This window comes from Parasteatoda tepidariorum, chromosome X1 (assembly GCF_043381705.1).
Source record: "Parasteatoda tepidariorum isolate YZ-2023 chromosome X1, CAS_Ptep_4.0, whole genome shotgun sequence".
NCBI lineage: Eukaryota > Metazoa > Arthropoda > Arachnida > Araneae > Theridiidae > Parasteatoda > Parasteatoda tepidariorum.
In genome coordinates, this window is record NC_092214.1 from 28,960,449 (window position 1) to 28,978,730 (window position 18,282).

At 29.0% G+C, this 18,282-nt stretch overlaps 1 protein-coding gene across 4 annotated transcripts in view; it reads right to left on the reverse strand.

The window, feature by feature from the left end:
• Positions 1-7,678, reverse strand: part of LOC107446663 (forkhead box protein P1) — a 241,511-nt gene extending 233,833 nt beyond the window's left edge. For 2 of the 4 annotated variants that reach the window (XM_071187439.1, XM_016061360.3), the window contains exon 1: positions 7,562-7,678. In XM_071187439.1, the coding sequence (XP_071043540.1) occupies positions 7,562-7,663 (102 nt within the window). In that variant the 5' untranslated portion in view covers positions 7,664-7,678. The remainder of the gene's footprint in view (positions 1-7,561) is intronic. The other 2 variants (XM_071187441.1, XM_016061362.3) reach the window with 1 other exon arrangement.
• Between the last annotated feature and the right edge of the window lie 10,604 nt (positions 7,679-18,282).

Here is an 18,282-nt window from a genome sequence, read left to right on the forward strand (position 1 = left end):
TTCAGTGGCTTTTATGGTACATATTTTTTTAATGCGCGGCTTTTTTAAAAACGTTTCTGATAGGCTAAATCTCGTCTTAACTTTTTCATGAACGCTTATTTTCCCAGAAAATATTATTTTCAGCATTAAAGTTTTGTTTTAAGAATAAGGAGGATTTTTTTTCTATTTATCTTTCTTTTTTCAACGTTACAATTTTTTTTAAACTGCTGTTAGTCAGTTTTTATTTAACTTAAATAAAATAACTAAGTTTTGACTATTTTTCAATAAAAAGACTAAACTTATTTATAAATTAAAAAATAATATTTATTAATGTTTTTTCTTTTAAAAAATATTGCTATTCGACCTATTTCTTAGGCCGAAAATTCGGTACTCTGCCAAATCACTATTCGTTACATACCTACTTTTTTCATGGTTAAGACACATTCAAGACTGTGATTAAGAGATGGTTAGTTGGGAGATTGCTCAGAGTGGCTAAAATTTAGAAAGGGGAAAAAAATTTAAATTTAAGAGTATTTTTCAAATTTTTATGTGATCACAACTATGTTTGTATTTTGAAAATTAAGTTATCTAGTAAGAATATTCTTCATTGTTACATGCGTGCAAATTTGAATAATTTACCTTTAAAAAAAATTCTTTTTGTGTCACTTCCTTCTTTTAAAATTTCGGCTTGATTCATTTCAAGAAATTTGAAAATGTAACTAAAAGATTCCGGTTCACCTAGGGCTGCTAAAACCATAAATACAGTACTGGACACAGTCAGGTAAATATGTTATAACTGTTAATAAATTGTAGTAATCACGGATACTTCCCAAAAATTAGTCTTAGAATCAGTCTTTTCTCCTTTTTAGGATATTTATAGTCCTGATTAGGCATCAAAAACTGTTATATACAGTAAACCGGGGTTAATTTGACCCAAAAGTACACGGAGAAAAAAACAATTTTGGTTAAATTATTGTACTGTATGGTAATCACATTTCTGGTAAAAAAAAATTAAAAAACACCATAACACTGATAATAAATTAGAAATATACGGTATTTAAACCATTCGTTTGGTAATTTTTTCAGTTCATATGGTAACGGTTTATTGGAAATTTTGGTTTTCAAAATTATAATTCTCTTTATCACACATCTAGTAACGAATACAGAACTAAAAAAGTAAGCTTAACCGAATATGCCAATGCTCAAAGGTATGTTATGGTTTTTGGACTTTCTCTTAGGCATCATGGTAAAAGTACCGAATTTTACATTTATTAAATTTTATCACACATTATAGAAAGATATTTTTTGTTACCAAATTCAAGAGCAAAGCGCTTCGGTAAAAATTACCTAGCTTTTTTGTGTTTCGATGGAACTGGAAACACGGTAAATGTAACTATATTCTTATAGTTTTGTCCATACTTTTCTCAGTTTAAGGGGAGAAAAAAATTTTGTTACGGCAGGCGTCATAGTGGGCCAAATAAAAAATCAGGTCAACATTTTTCAAAAAAAAAAGAACAGTATATTTTTTGGAGCAGTATATTATACTACTTTAAGAAATTGAAAAAAGAGCAAGTAACAAACTAAAAAAATTATAATTTGCCCTACTTTACATGAGTATAATAAAGGTATTTTATTAAGAAATATCATTCATTATATTTATTGAAAAATATCACAATATAAAGACATTTTATAAATGAGTATAATGAAGGCATTTTATCGCAAATTTTATTGAAAAATGTACTATTTTTAATTTCAGAATTACTTCGTCTAAAACAGAAAGTTTTAACAGTATCCTGTATAACACAAAGCAACTCAAAAAAAGTTTGATATCAATATAGCGAAATTTTTTTTATACTCTAGCATTAAAAAAAACAATATCAGTGAGCATTCACATATACCAATATTTAATTAAAATTTGCCGCATTTCTGAACTCCCATTAAATAAAATTCATTATTTTTATAGTAAAATATTAATTATTTTTATAAGGATGTTTTAAATAAAAATTTTAAAAACAATGCAATTTCTATATGTTACGCAGCTTTGGATATGACTTCTTCGCCTCTATATAGCACCTTTTCTGTCCAAAGTCTTGTCCAGTTAGGGTTTTTTTGGTAAGAGTCAATGTGTCCTTAAGACTAAGACGTTTGTAAACCATGCACATTTTGCACAGATACGCATGTGAGTAAAATAAATTTCAGCACACTTTAATTGACGTTTCTTTCAACAGTTTTTTTCATACTGACATTGTGAACAAGATAAATTTCTCCATTTTCAAAATATTTGATTCAAACACTTTACAGCATATTTACAACTACTGCAATTTTTGTTGATTTTTTTTATCTCGTTTGTAGATTTTGATTTAAGTAAATGTTCACAGTTAAGAAAATTATTTAAAAATCAGAGTTCATAATTTAATTAACCAAAATTATAAACACATGAGCAAAATAGAAAATACGAATATAGTTTTTAAACTTTCAGTAAAGTAATTCAATAAAATAGGAATCGCAAATAAAATTTATGTGAAAATGTGGAGTGCGAGCTCAACAACGCACTAAAGAAATTCATAAATCGCAACTTAAAGTTGTGCGAAAACATAAACATAGCACAACATTATTGAAATTTACTATAACAGAAACCGCAAAGGTTATTTAGGAGCATGGTTCATTAGTTATGGTGATTACGGATCTTTCTCTATAAAATTTTACAGAAGTCAGCGAGATTCTAAGAAAAAAGAGTATTATTACAATTGAATATATTAATATTTTAGTTGAATGTCTGCAAGTTAATTAACTAAACAAAACTAGCACTTAGCTTCTTGCAAAACAAATAAAAATATCAACCAAACTACTGATAAAATCAAACAATGTTACCATTTAAACATTTTCAGCTCTTCTAATTTTTAACTTTATAAATAAGACTAACGTCTGTACTCAACAAAAACAATATTTTATTCAAAATAATTTAAAAATTTAAAAATAGTAAAATGATCAATGGTTTAAGCCACTCTAGGATATTAGATTAGGAAAATTGTTATTTATTTTTTTTTTCTCTTTGAAGGTGCCTTAACACTTTAAAATTATGCACAGTGTGCCAAAAAAAAAGACCACTCTGAATAACTTTTGAGTTAATGATCAGGTCTTCACGTTCTATGACACATTCCTAATGGTTCCAGGGAGTAATCTTAAATATGCTGAAAACTGAAGCAGAATATATTTTAAGTTACGAAATCAAACACAAAACGTACTTTTTCTGAATACTATTGATATATCCTGATTAGAATTGTTATTATCTACCTAAGAAAATCCGCATAAAATATGATTTTGGTTTTCCTTGTTAAAATAGTGTAAATTTAAAAATATTCAACTTAAACTCATTAACTACATTTTAATGAACAGAATTTCTTGCATTTATTTAACTTGTAAAATTATTCAAGGGGTAGTCGATAACGAAAATCGATTTTAAAGTCAACATTTAATGCATGCCGACCAGGTGGCCGAGTAGTTAGCGTGCCTGACTGCGGAGTCGATGGTTGCGGGTTCGAATCCCGCGCAGGGCATGGATGCTTCGTTCTCTCTCTCTCTCTCTCTCTCTCTCTCTCTGTGTTCTATGTCCTTTCTTCTGTGTGATTGTGTGAATGTAACCCGCCCTACCGGGTTTGTGGTTGTTTGACGTGGGAGACGCTACTCCACCGTCGTGGATTAGTCATAGGTGCTTACTGGGTAATGATAAGAAAGTAGCAATTCTGGTATTTCTAAGGCCAATGGGAAATAAACGGAAGTGCCCGCCATTAACCAAAAAAATAATAAAAAAAGTTAAAAAAATAATAAAAACTTTTAATGCATAATTTTTGTTTATGTTAACTCAATTTGAGAATTAATGAACAGATAATCTTATGCCTGTTTAAGATTGAGTCGCCCAGAGTAAAGAATTGCTAAATTCGTTTTTGGAAGGAAACAAAAAATGTTAAACGTATCGCGGTAACATGTTTCTCTTTAGCTTCAATAAAAGCAAACGATCGTTTCAATTTTCATTAGCAGAATATTTTATAATTTTATAACCGTCGTTGAACAGCCGACCCAATTTTTGAGTTTACGGCTATTAATGTTTAACTACGTAGCCTTCTAATTTTGAACCCAATCCAGAAGACAAGAGAGCTCCTGAATCAAGTATTGGGAGAAATTTGCCATCGTGGAAGACTTTTTAATGGAACTAACCCGCATTTGCGTTGCATGGAGAGGAAGACGACGAGAACCTCCCACGATTAGCCTGACGGCAAGAGAACTCTGACTCATGCTCCGTCCACCACTGAAGATATTTCACGTCAGCACTGTGGTCGGTTCAAGCCGGATGCGGAATTCGTATCGAACCCGGTTCACCTCATTGGAAGGCGAGCGCTCTATCCCCTGAGCCATCGCAGCTCTTAGCGGAATATTGTAATTTTTTAAAAGAAAATACTATGAGAAACACGATTTGCAATGATGTAGCTAAGACATTTTCCGTGTTAAACTTAAGCCAGTCATGTCATAATAATCATCTAGAAATATGCAGTTATAAAAAATAATGTAACTCGTTTTTTTCTTTTTTTTAAATATTTTCTTAAAATCTGCAGAGCATCAAATTCTTGGTATGCTTTTACCATTTATGTAACAACATTAATTAAATTGTAAAATTAAATGAAGTATAAAAATTCAAAATGAAAGAAAAAAATCCAAAATTTTAAATGTATTATTTACTTGTTAAAATTCAAATTTGTTGTAGATTACAATTAATTCACTTCTGATTCTAATAAAAACTATTGTAATTTAAAATGCATTTAGAGTTGGGTAAATAAAGGAGGGGAAAGGGCTCCCAAAATGTTTAGCCCAGAACCCCATGGCCAAAATATAATTTTATCATATTTCTGATTTAAAATTCAAATCAAACTTAACCATGCTTAAACATCAAGTGCGACAACCTTAAGCTATTTTCTTTAACACGTTGAAAAGACACCTGTGTTTATTTTGGAAAAGGCAATCAAACTGCGCCAGACTTAAGAGATAAAATGGGCAGCCCGTCACAAGTTAGGTTAAAGTAATTTTCGGGTTCAGGATTATAATGAAATTTTAATATCAACCTACTTTCAAACTAAACTAATATATTTTGAAGAAATCCGTTTAGATCAGTTACTGTGGGTAGAACATGTGTTAACAGCTTTTTTTAGTGACCACATTTGGCCAACTTTGGCCCGCTAAAACAAAAAATATTATTTTAAAAATTCTTCATGTTCCATTTATTTTTTTATATGGTTCTACCTAGTAAATTGCAAAGGCGACACTTAGAATTGAGATCAGTTAGAAAAACTATAAAAAGTGACTTGTATATGGTGTGTGGTGTGTATATAGCAATATAGTGTGTCCAGAGGTCTCTACGAATTTTACATACTCTTATACCACAATGAAGTTTAGAATCATATAAATTAATGATTCCTTTAAAAATATTTTAATTACCTTTTTTTCATTAATCACCAATAATTATGTAGCAATCATCATTTTTGTCACTTGTCAAAAAGAAAAGACTTTATTTGCCCCATAGAACTGGAGATAAAAAAAAGTCGACGCGTTTCGGTCGCTCAAAACAAGGACCCTATTCTCTAGACTCATCACATGTCAAGGCTCATTCACGTGCAGTGGGATCTTGAGAATGATCGCTTTTTTTGAGAGCTCGAAATGTATTAACTTTTTCAACATTTGAAGCAAATGAAGTTTTTCATTGACAAGTATATCCTACCTGAGAATCATTATTCATTTCATTAATTTGGCCTCGATAAATAAATTTAAACTCAAAAAATGTCTGTTGGTCTAAAAGTCGAGTTGTTATTTTTCGTGCCTGGACCCCTATAGAAAAGCCTTAACTCTTCACTCTCAGATATCAATATTTCCGCTCTCTTACGGTCAAATTCGCATTTTGGTTGCCTTACTGCTAGTCCTAATTACCGCACCGGCCAATTTGATTTGGATGCGTCAAATATCATTAAATATTGTGAAAATTAAATAATTGGAAAAAATTTTGGGAGTAAAATTATTAAAAATTTATAAGTTATCAATCAAAAGGAAGAACAATCAAACCATAAAACAATTAATCGAACATAAAATAAAATATTTTTCACGATAATTATCACGACAATTATAATGATCATAGCATTGTTTCGTATTACATAATTACAAAACTTTAAATTAATTAAAATTCCTTTTGTAACTCTTTTTTACAAAAAGAATACCACTAGACCTGGGTGCTCTAAACATCATTAAATATTTTGAAAATTAAAAAAGTGAAATTTTAGAATTGAAATTATTAAAAAATTATAAATTATCAATCAGAAGAAAGAACAATCAAACCATAGAACAATCAATTAAACCTAAAATAAAACATTTTTCACGATGATTTCTACGATAACTATCACGATATAATTACGACAATTATAATGGTCATAGAATTGTTTCGTATTACATTTTTAGTAAAATTTTAAATTAATTGAAATTCCTTTTGTAATTTTTTTTCTTTTGATTAATGAAAACCATTGTAACAAAAATTATCGATTGTGTAATTGCAATTATTATATAAAAATTAAATAAATATAAATTAATTAATGTGATATATTTAAGCGATGTGATATATTAAAGGGTCCAAAAATTATAGTTGACGTTGGCCCTCATCTTTTGAGTTGGTTTCTACTTTTATGATCTAATGCACATTTGTCAATTGCTACTATGTGTGTGTTATAATGAACATCATTACTTTTTTAAATTTTTTCCCCTTTCATTTTTAAGTTATTTCTTTCTTAATGATGATTTTTCTAAAACTCTTTACATTCATTTAGTTGTTTGGCTTTATAATGATTTTTTTTTCGAACTTATTTTTGCATTTATCGATTGCTTAACTTTATGAATTTCATTATTTTTAAATTCATTGTGACATTATTTATTTGTTTTGCTTTATAAGTTGTTTAATTTTTTAAGCTTAATTTGACATTTCTTAACTGTTTACTTTATGAGGAATTGCAATATTTTAACTTATTTATTGCTTAGCTTTATAATGATTTATTTCATTATTTAAACTTATTATAATTTTTTCAATCGTTTCGCTTTATGACTTTAAAAAATTTAAACTCCTTTCCACATTTCTTTATTGTTTCGCTTTGTGATGAGTTTTATTTATTACTTTAAAAACTGGTTTTTGTTTTACTCGCTTTATGATGAATTTTTTTTAAAATTATTTTCACATTTTTTTTTTTAAAACAACTTGTGCCAAATTAATATTATCTACGTGTCCAAAACAAAGTTTGATCTAGGAGGCCAAATTTCGAAACTAAGCTCGACACTTAGCGTTTAGAAGGAAAATTAAACGCAAATAGGAAAACTCAATTTCTTACACCCAATCCAATACTTTGAATAAATAAATCCTTAAAATATCATAATTTAAGAAAGTTGTAAACAAAAAGAAGCGCAAAAAAACTTTTAAAAGTAGGAAGAAAAGGCGGGAATGCGCACCGGTCGAAACAAAAGTAAGAGAGAAAAAAAAGAGAAAAGCACATGGAGAACTTACCGTTGTGGCAGAGTTTGGAGATGAAGAGCAAACTTGGTCAACGTCAACCATCTCTATGCGGCTCCCACTTTCCAAGACAAGCTCTTCTTTCTTTTTCCCCATCTAACTCATCTGCGCAGCTATCACAGGAGGTGGTTTTCTACGCTTCTCTTCCGCCTATCCGCGATCACTTCACCTGTGTCACGTGATGTTTTGGTCGCGTGCCAACTTTCAGCTAACTTCTCTAAATCTCTTTTTATCTTCAACCTCTCTTTGGATCATCTCGCGGCGGGACAATCCAGAGAAGATGCGCGCGGAGTAAACAACTGTGGGGAGACTTTTATGAGATTAATTTCTGGAGGATGGGGAGATTTGGTGCAACTTTTGAGCATCGATCATAATTAATATTGCGGATTGTTAACTCGATGACTTTGAAACAAGAAATTAATCCTTCGCGCTTTTCTGAAAGTGAGTGCTAATTTGAAGAGGTCGTGTACAGCGCTCGAAATAAAATTAAAAACAAAGCAATTCGATTTTTTTTTATCAATTAATTAAATTTTCGCTTATTGAAAAGGTTAATAAGAGGATTTATAAGTAAATTTGGTGTGAAAGGTAGGCTTAAAAGAAATGCACCAAAATATGTAAATTATCTGTCACATAACCGCTCCTAGTAATATACAAAATACGAGTATCAACGAATTAGGTACATAGTTTTGCAAAAAAGTATCGTTAAGACGAAAAAGTTCCAAAAAGAAAGTTTCGATACTATCGAAGCAAAGAATGAATAAAATTAAAAATCATCATTTTCAAACAAAGTATTGATCCTAATCTTCGAAAAAATTTCAAAGGGAAACTAATGATACAACTGATACTTTCAAAACTAAGTAATGGGATCTTAAGAAAATACTGATACTTTCGAATCAAATTATGAATACTTATTTTAAAAAATTTCAAGAGTAAAGTATTATTACTTAGCTCTGAAAATGTTTCAAAGAAGAGTATAGATACTCATCTTTGAAGATTTTTAAACTTATATAATACTTACCTTTGATCTCAAGATATTTAAAAAAAAAAAAAGTATATACTCATATAATTTATGGTTACTTATTTTGAAGAATTTCTAAAAGAAAAGTACTGATACTAATCATCGAAATAGTTACAAAAGTGTGCTGATACTTATCTTCGAAAATCTTCAAAATAAAAGTATCGATACTTATATTCAAAAAAAATATATTCTTTAAGAAAATTATTGATATCACCGATACTATCAAAACGACTCAACAATACAATCGAAACAAAGTATCATTAATCATAGCAGAGTATCTATCCTATTCGATACTTTATATTACCATTACTAAATTTTGATTCATGTTGTTACTTATAGTATGGATGGTAATATATCATTACTGATATTGATTGTGTTTTAGTAAATCCTATGTGCCAGTTCAGATAAATATATAAGTAACTGCAGTTGACAAAAGCAACAATTCAATAAAATCATCTCCTAAAGAAGTTGAATTTAGCTATTATGAAGCAATTAAACCATAATTCAAGTATCTAATTATAATAAGAAACTATGTTGCAACTATGTTTAACTTAGAGCTGGGATAAATGCAAAATAAAATCATCAAGTTTTAAAAAAATTACGTACCAATAGTACTTCGGTACGTTCGTAATTCGTACGTATTAATTTAGTTCGGCTATAAAAATAATAAAAATTTTAATAGGCGAATTAAAAGTTCGATTATTTATATTCTTTCCTATGATCGCTGTTATTAACCATATGCCACTTGTTAAAACGTAAAATTAAGGATGCTCGCTTTTTTATCGACATGCTCAGGTCAAAAAGAAACTAGAAAATTCCGTACTATCATAACCGAATTAAAATTTCTATTGTTCATTTTTCCCTAACTTCGTTATGACTCAAGATTAGTCATGATTAAATCTATGTCACTTGTTGAAACGTAGAATTAAGGATCATCGCGTCACCTTCTGAAATTGTAGTAATTTAATTACTTACCGTTAAACTTGTATTAAAATCGGCTTTTAGCAAAAAGGAGCTGTAAATAACCGAATCAAAATTTCAAATAGTGTCTTTCCTAACTTCCGCATTGATTAATCTTTAGTCACTAATAAAAACGCAGAATAACAGATGGTCCTGTAGAATTTCCACTAATATTTAATTGTGCGTAAAAACAGATTTTAGCTTTTTACGGTATAATGTATACAATTCGCAATTAGAAATAAAATTCACAGTTGTAGTATTCACAATTAGAAATTTTAAAAAAATTGGACACAGTTTTGTAGTACGGAAATTCATTTTTCAATACTTCAATAAATAAAGATGGACTTTCGTAATGTCAGTTTATTAAGAGTTCCTTCCTCTCCCGGCCGAACTCAACTGTCGAAGGGGTGGAGACGGGGAGGGAAAATTCTAAATGTGCTTTTAATCCTCTTTATTTAATTTTTATAAATAAACTGATGATAGATATTTACCATGTTAGGCAGTATCTTTCGATAAATGTAAAATACAAATCCACCACCAAATCTCAATTTAAGATATAAAGCGTGCGATATTTTGGATTCTCTATCAATTTTTTTTGACGAAATTATGCCAATACAATTCTGCAATCAACAGTTTTTGATAGGTAATTGAATAGTATACAGTTGCTTGCTTTCAGATTTTTGATAAGTATCTTTTTTTTAATGCAAATGAAGTCAAAAGAATATTTTAGTGTCATTCAAATCTGTTTACCTCAATATAAATTGTAATAAAATTCGATTTTAGAAAACTTAAAACCAGAAAACCGTATAGTTTTAATAATAAATAACTAAAAACCGCAAATCGCATCATTTCATTGTTTTAAAGTTTTGAGGAAAAATTCATGGAAGTTCTAAAAATCATCAAAGTGCTATTTCACCGAATCAAATAAAGCGAACCCTTTATTTTGTGTCTTTTTTTGAAAGGTACTGTGCTGTCTAATAATACTATATCATCTCAAAAGTTTGTTTAGTATTATAAAAAAAATATCAAGAAAACACAAATTAAAAATTTTACTTAAACTCCAAGATGGCTGAGATAGAAATAATGTTTCTGAAAATGGTTTTTCCTTGTTCCATAAAAAGTATGCTGAAACATAATTTTATCCAAACCAGGTCAAATAAAACTGAGTATATACAGAAATAATGGGGAAAAAAATTTCAAATAGAACATTTATTTAAAGCACTGATGAAGATGGAACTTGATTCAATTGTATATTTTCAGAATGCATAACTCTTTTTACGTTCTTTTTTAAATGAAAAATTTATTTATACATACCTACTAAGTTTAAAATTTTTCGGAAATTAAAAACCATTGACACAGAATAGTTTCTTTGTCAAAGAATATCTAGATTAAATCTTCTATTATTCAGCATCATCAAATTATGAGAGAAAATTAGTAAACGATTTTTTTTTAAAACGTTATTTACAAAATCGGTTGCTATTAAAATTATTTCGTGCATTTTATTTATTTACCTTAAATAATTCTTTTACTTTCTTCAGCTTTTATCTTGTTTTTAAATCGTTTTTTAATATTTTAAACTGTTTTTTTTAATTAATATTTCGCAGGCGTCTGCCGAGATGTTACATCACGTGATTCCGATATGTCTATTGGACACAGAATATTTGAGAAATCCAGTAAGAAATGTGTGATTTGAGTTCATTTTTTTCTTTTTTTACGACATTTGCCACACTTTTTGTAACGTTTAAATGGTTTGCCATTATTGCCTTCTTTGTCATTAGATTAACTCTGACCATGAGAAGAAGCATAAAATGTGTAAAACGTTGTGCGACTTGTGACGAACTTTTTAAAAATTTACGAACGGTTGCCAAAGTAGGTATCGCCGTTAGATTTTAGTCTACCTTTTTTTGCATTTAAACATTTTCAGATAATCAGAAACTAATAAAGATAGAATTAAGTGCATGTATTTGGTGCGCTTTTATTCAATTTTTTAAATGTGTATGTCTAATTCAAACTCATTTAATTACAAGAACAGGTAGGCAGATCTGCATTTCATAAAATGAATGGTTTATGGTTTCATATATTTTAATCACTGGAGCTTCATCTATATTGTTTATTCAAGCAACAAGTTTTACCCTAGTCGAAATCAAATTTTCCAAGTTGTGTAAAACCAAGTACCCAATTATGTCTGACTGAAAAAGTTTCGGTACTACCAGACAGCGGCATTTTAAATAAAAAAAAGTAGAATTTTTTTTTAATGTGGTGTTGAGACCGTTTTAACAATTTGGAATAATAGCTGAAAAATTGCCTCTTTAGGAGTTGAACGTAACTAAAAAAAATTTAAAAACACTCGAAAATACAGAATTAATGTAACGAAATAAATCAAATAATTTTTCTAATCGAATTTTTAAAAGTAAACAAAGAACCTAGTACTCTGTTTTTCTTTCATCATCAAATAGCATGGCGTCTCTCTGCAACTAGTTTCATGGGTTTTCTGACAAATAACAGCTTCTTAATAATTGCTTGCTCAACAGTCTTTTTACAAATTGTTTATTTCCACAGGGATAAACTATGACTAAATAGAAACACTTCTTCAATCTTGTTAACATTACAACCAACGTCCCTGATTATTTACAAAGCACTCAAATTTCGATAATTTGACTTCTTCGTCGAAATGCTTTTAGATCATGAATGATTAAAGTTACCCCGGTTTGCAAAGTAACCCCAGTTGACGGTATATCTATTGTATGTAGATGAGTGTCAAATTATCCCCTTGAAAAATTTCTTATAAGTGCATACTGTAAAATTACGCAAGGAAAAAAAAACTTTTTTTTACATTTCTCAGAAGAATTTCACTCCCTAAAATGTTCAATACTACTTTATTAACACAGTAAACAACAAACTAAAAATAATGTATCTTAAATTTAATTTAGTAATTTGATAACGAAATTAGTAACTAGAATTATGTCACAAGAAATACATGGACTAAACTCATCAAAAACACTTAATAACATTAAACTCTCTTTTGCTATCATTAATCCTATTACTGTGGTAAACTTAAAAAAAGACAATTAAAATTAATAATAGTTTTCATATTTTTGAGCAGAATAATTTGCTTATTTATTTTAGCTTTTTTTCACAAACAATGGATCTATCGAAGGCAATTAATATGCTGGTAATTATTTAAACCTTCTAGGAGAAAACATGTTAATTAAAGATGTTCGTGACATATGATTTAAATAAAGGGAATGTCTATTAGCTGCAGTAAGAATTAGTTTTAAGGAGGATTCGATTCTGACTAAATTATGTTCCTATTACTTTGTAATCTACGTTATTATAATAATAATTATGTTATGATACCACCCTAAATTTTTCCACACAATGAATATTTTATTTTTTTTTTATTTTCTAAAAGCTTATAAAAAAATGTAAAATACGATGCTTTAAAGTTTATTTGAAATTTGAAATATTGAAGAAGTTACTTATCCAAAGTTGGTAGCTGATATGTTCGACTCACTCCGGACTTTTCTTAGATCCCCGACTCCGACTCATACTTTTTTTATTTTGTTTTATAACCGGCGCTGAACAGCCAATCCCATTTTTAAGTTTACGATTGAAAATTTTCAACTCCTTAGCCTTGTAAATTTAATCCTAATTTTACCCGTCTAACTGGATATTATTTTTCATAGTATTTTGAATCAAATTTTTATGTCTTCTGCAAATTTGTCTACCAGCACTATAGAGTTACGTTACATTCATTTGCATTTTTCTCAACTATATTTCTGTTTCTTTGTTTTTGATTTAAATTTTATTTGATGAGAATATAAGTAATCGCATTCTCTACATTGAAAGTTTTTTTTTCTACTTTTATTCGTAAACTTTTTGTAAGTTAAGAAAAAAATATTCATTTTTCCTAAAAAAAATATAATAAATTGTGAAGTTAATAATAATTCAGCTAATAAAAATTGTATATCGCAAAAATATATCCCACACTTTTTAAAGGGCAAGGATGTGGTACATGGGAAGATTTAAAAATTGACATCTTCTGTTAATTCACCCAAAATTATCCTTTATCCTTTAATGATCTACTTTCTGCCTGGAAACCAGATATTTTTTCTCAGCGAGTTTAAAAATTAGACTCAAATTTTGTCAATAGATGGCACTACAAACTTAAGAATACTGCAAAACAATAGTTTCAAAATAACTATCATTTGCAGCCACAAATTGGCGCATTACGAGGACAGAATTTACATGAGTCCATGCAAAGATTTTTAGCTGGGATGGTCTGACACACAACAGAAAACATTGTTACATAGTTTCTTCCAGTCAACAGTGCCATCTGTTGATGAATTTTGTAAATAGTTTTGAAACTTGGATACAATCATCTAGTTTCTCTAGAAGAGCGAAGCTGTTCGAATATTTCTCTTTTCATATTCCTTCTCTTTTCATATTTCGAACTTTATATATAATAAAAAATAATGGGAAGTAAAAGTGTATATGATGATATGATTTATGAAATAAGAGCGTCAAAGTAAGATGCTTTTTAGCTAGTTTTCCTTTTACTTTTTTTAGGTAGGCAGGTATTTTATTTACGTCGCACTAGCGCTGCTCAATGGGCTATTGGCGACGGTCTGAGAAACATCCCTTAGGATAATACGAAGACATGCCATCTCAATTTTGATCCTCTGTAGAAGGGATGGCTCCTTTGCTTTGGCAGTCCGACGACCTGCATCCGAAGTCGAGCACAGTAGAAATGTTCAACGAGGACCGATACCGAGCACCCTCAGTCTCTACGCAGGCTGATCAAAGTGGTAACCCACCGCAGCCAGTGATGCTTGACTTCAGTGTTCTACTGGGAACCGTGTCTTTATGATCAGTCCACTGCATTATACTTTTTTTTCTTTTTTTAGAAAAATATTCTTAAAATACTTATACAAATAAAAAAATTTAACTTTTTATAACTACGTAGTAATCATTCTCTTTAAAGGGACGCTTCAAAGAAAATTAAAATATCCATGGTTTTCTGTCGATTTTCATTGTTATTCATTTATTTAGTCATTTATTTATGTTCTTTTTCATTTTAATTTCAAAAATTATTTATTAATTATGATCTATAAGAAAACTTCATTTGCTTCGAAAGTACTTAATGTGGAAAAAGTCAACATGTTACGAACGCTTAAAACAAGACGCTTTGCATTTTCTTTTCTTAAATCTGATCTTCTTTTCATCATTCCTTCCTGGTGGGCAATGAGAATAAGCGCTTTGAAGGTATTAAATACTCTTAAAGCAAATAAAGTTCTGCATTTGAAAATATGTCTTACCACTTCAATTTCTTGGGATTATTCATTTCATATGATATTTGAAATCGATTTTTAATATTTATTTCGAGCAAGAAAAATTATTTAAAAAACTAATAGGAATTTAACTTTTACTAACCCTTTGACACAGAAGGGATATCGGTGTCCCTTTTATATATATTTTTTCTGTGGCTCTAATTATAAGCAAAATTATATTTTGTATTTTTAATTACAAAAACCAGTCTAATAGTTACTAAAAAATTCTGTTAGATCATCGGAATAATATTTGTAATGAAATTATAAATTCAAGAAAAAGTACTTTGAAATTTCTTTTTTTATTCGTATTCGAAAATTTATCACTAATTGATTTTGCAAAATAAAGAAATTTCAGTGATGAATAACTTTTCTCATTGATCTAAATTGCACTTATTGACTGATTGCACTTATTTGCACTACAAATAAGTGCAAATTTGAAAAATTAATGTTTGGAAATGAGCCGAATTTGGAAGATTTTACTTTAAACACTGAAACAGACACCGGTATACAATATTTCATAACCCCAAATTATTAAAATGCTATATATATAGTATTTTCCCTTATTTTGACCAAAATTAATACAAAGTAATGAAAAGAGTATCTAAAATATGTTTAGTAAAAACATTACGTAAAAAAGATAAGCAGTTCGATAATTCAGTGTACAATTTCAACTTAGAGGGTAATCATATCAATCCTGCAAACAGATCATTAAAAATTCTTCGAAAAGACACATTGAAGTAAAAGCAATAAAATGTAATAGATAATAAAGATTTAAAAAAAAACATTTAAAAGTTGACAGACAACACACTTGATTTTTTTATAGTGGAAAAGTAAATTGCTAATTTACACTTAAGACTATTTTTATTCATCGCTTTTTATACTATTAATAGTTTTTAATACAATGTTATGCTATGAATGAATAACATTATAACACATTTAGTAATCATGTGTAATTTGCTTTTTTTTAATTAACTGGTAACGAGCTTAAACGAACAAATGACTCCGGGGCTTGCGTAGACACAAAATGGCGGGACACCTGTGGACATGTCAATAATAAGTTTCCTGTAATGAATGAAGGTTTATTACTAGTATATCTCTTATTTGCGTATTCATTAAATCACTTTTGTGAAGTATTTTATTCGTATATAATTTTTTCCACATTCTTCCAGAGTTAGATCTTCTTTATAGAATTCGATTTTTTTTTCCTTTTACAGTGTGAACTTTAAAGCTTTTTTTAATGTTTATTATTGATTTGATTACATACAAAATTAAATATTTTTATACACTTGTGGTTACATTAACTTTATAGCAGTTGTATTTCTGTTAATGCCTCTGCATCTCAGTTGAAATTTAATACTGATTTGACAAAAAGAAATCAAATATAACTTTATTAACAAAATGTGTTTTTACTTTTAAAAAAACTCTTTAAAATAGACATCTAATGTAGTAATTTGTCTACGAAACAGTTTTTTCTTACATATTTTATTTGGAATACAATTGTTATTTATAAATTAATAGACTTTAAAATTGCTTAAAATATGAATTGTTGGCCTTACTTTCTTACTACTGTATTTGTGATTGAAATTAACTCTATTTCAGTTTTGCTTGCTTTTTTATAAGTAACAAAAGTAAATTTATTAACTTCGTTATTATAACAATAAATTCGTTAACCTTGTGACTTGTCCATACTAATCTCTTCTCCTCTATCTATTTTTAATGGGATAAAACAGAAAGATCTCCTTCAGATGTTTTGAATTTTTGAACCTGAAGTACCTTGGATTCTTAAACAAATATTCCCAAGAAACTGAATTGGTAAGATATTATCAATAGTAAGATAGATCAAAACCTCATCAGCTTCAAATATATACAAATTTGATGTAACAGTCGACGTGTTTCAAGCGCTCAAAGTTTCAAGTTTCAAGCGTTTTATATTTCAAATCAATTTTGCTTCTTCTCATTCATTTGTTTCTTCTCAGTCTTGAAAATGGGCGCCTGCTTTTTGAACCTGCGCTTCTTCTCTGAGCTTGACTCATGGGTTAGAGTCTCTTTGCCGTCAGGCTAACTTTAGGAGATTATCGTGGTCTTTCCCTCCATGTAACGCAAATGTGGGTTTGTTCCATCAAAAAATCCTCCATAAAGGCCAAATTTCTACCAATACTTGATCCAGGAGTTTCCTTGTCTTCTGAATTGGGTTCTCGATTTCAAGGCTAGTGAGTTGAACATTAGTAGTCGTAAACCCAAAAATTGGGTCTGCTGTTCAACGACGGTTATAAAATAAACTCAAGTAATACCATAGATTCTATTAATACATTTGTAAAAAAAAAATTATGCTCAAGTTCTGGGAAATTGTTTTAGAAATAATACAAATATAAATTTAAGAGTTTGGCTTTAACAGTTATTTAAATAGATTTCAATCGCTTTCTTTCTTTCTCATTTGAAATTTTGCTAATAACTCCTCAATTGACAAATATCATTATCACAGAAAGCTTAATAATAACATGCTAGATTAGCCCTTGAAATAATTTGTTCATTTAGGCTTATTATTGGTTACTTAAAAGATGTAAATTAAAAGTGATCACTAAAATTAGAAATAACCCTACTTGCATTATTTTACATCATAATTTGTCTTATTATTAAGAGCAATGAATAAAGACATCCAATTCTAGCTGCAAACAATTTTTCTGTCATAAAATCTTGTATTCAACCTACATATGTATAATGATGTGTATAACAGTTGTACGAGTGTATAACAGTTGTACGAGTGCATAACAGTTGTACGAGTGTATAACAGTTGTAGAGTGGCAAAACTGTTATACATGTGTATAACAGTTTTGCCACTCTACAAAAATTTACAAAGGAAATTTATGTAATGAATAGCGGAATAATAATAGCTTTATCACAACTTTTCCCCATACTATGCCTTCACAATACGCCTTTAAATAGGACCATTCTAAAGGGATGAAATACAAATATTTTTTTCAAGTTTCTAGTTTTTCATCCTTCTTTGCTGCTGTTTCCCCTAAAGGAGAACTATTTGTCGTGAAAAATCGACATTTTAAGTATCCTGATAAAGATGTATTTACAAAAACTATTCTCTTTATGTATCTTGAATACCATATCGTATTATAAAAATCGAATATATGATAGTTATTAACAACGTATCAGTAACGCAGCGACAAAATAATATAGAAATAATCAGCGATAACGATAATTATTGGATACTATAATATTGCTATCACAGTCGACTACAATAAATATAAATTCCAATACTAAGATTGAATCACAATGAAATAATGTAAAAAATACGTGTTTAAAACTAACCTTCTAAAATGAATTGCTTATTATACTGCCCAAGGTCTTACCGATGGAAGAAAGACTTCTAGAATCAAAAGAATCTGTAGAAACCA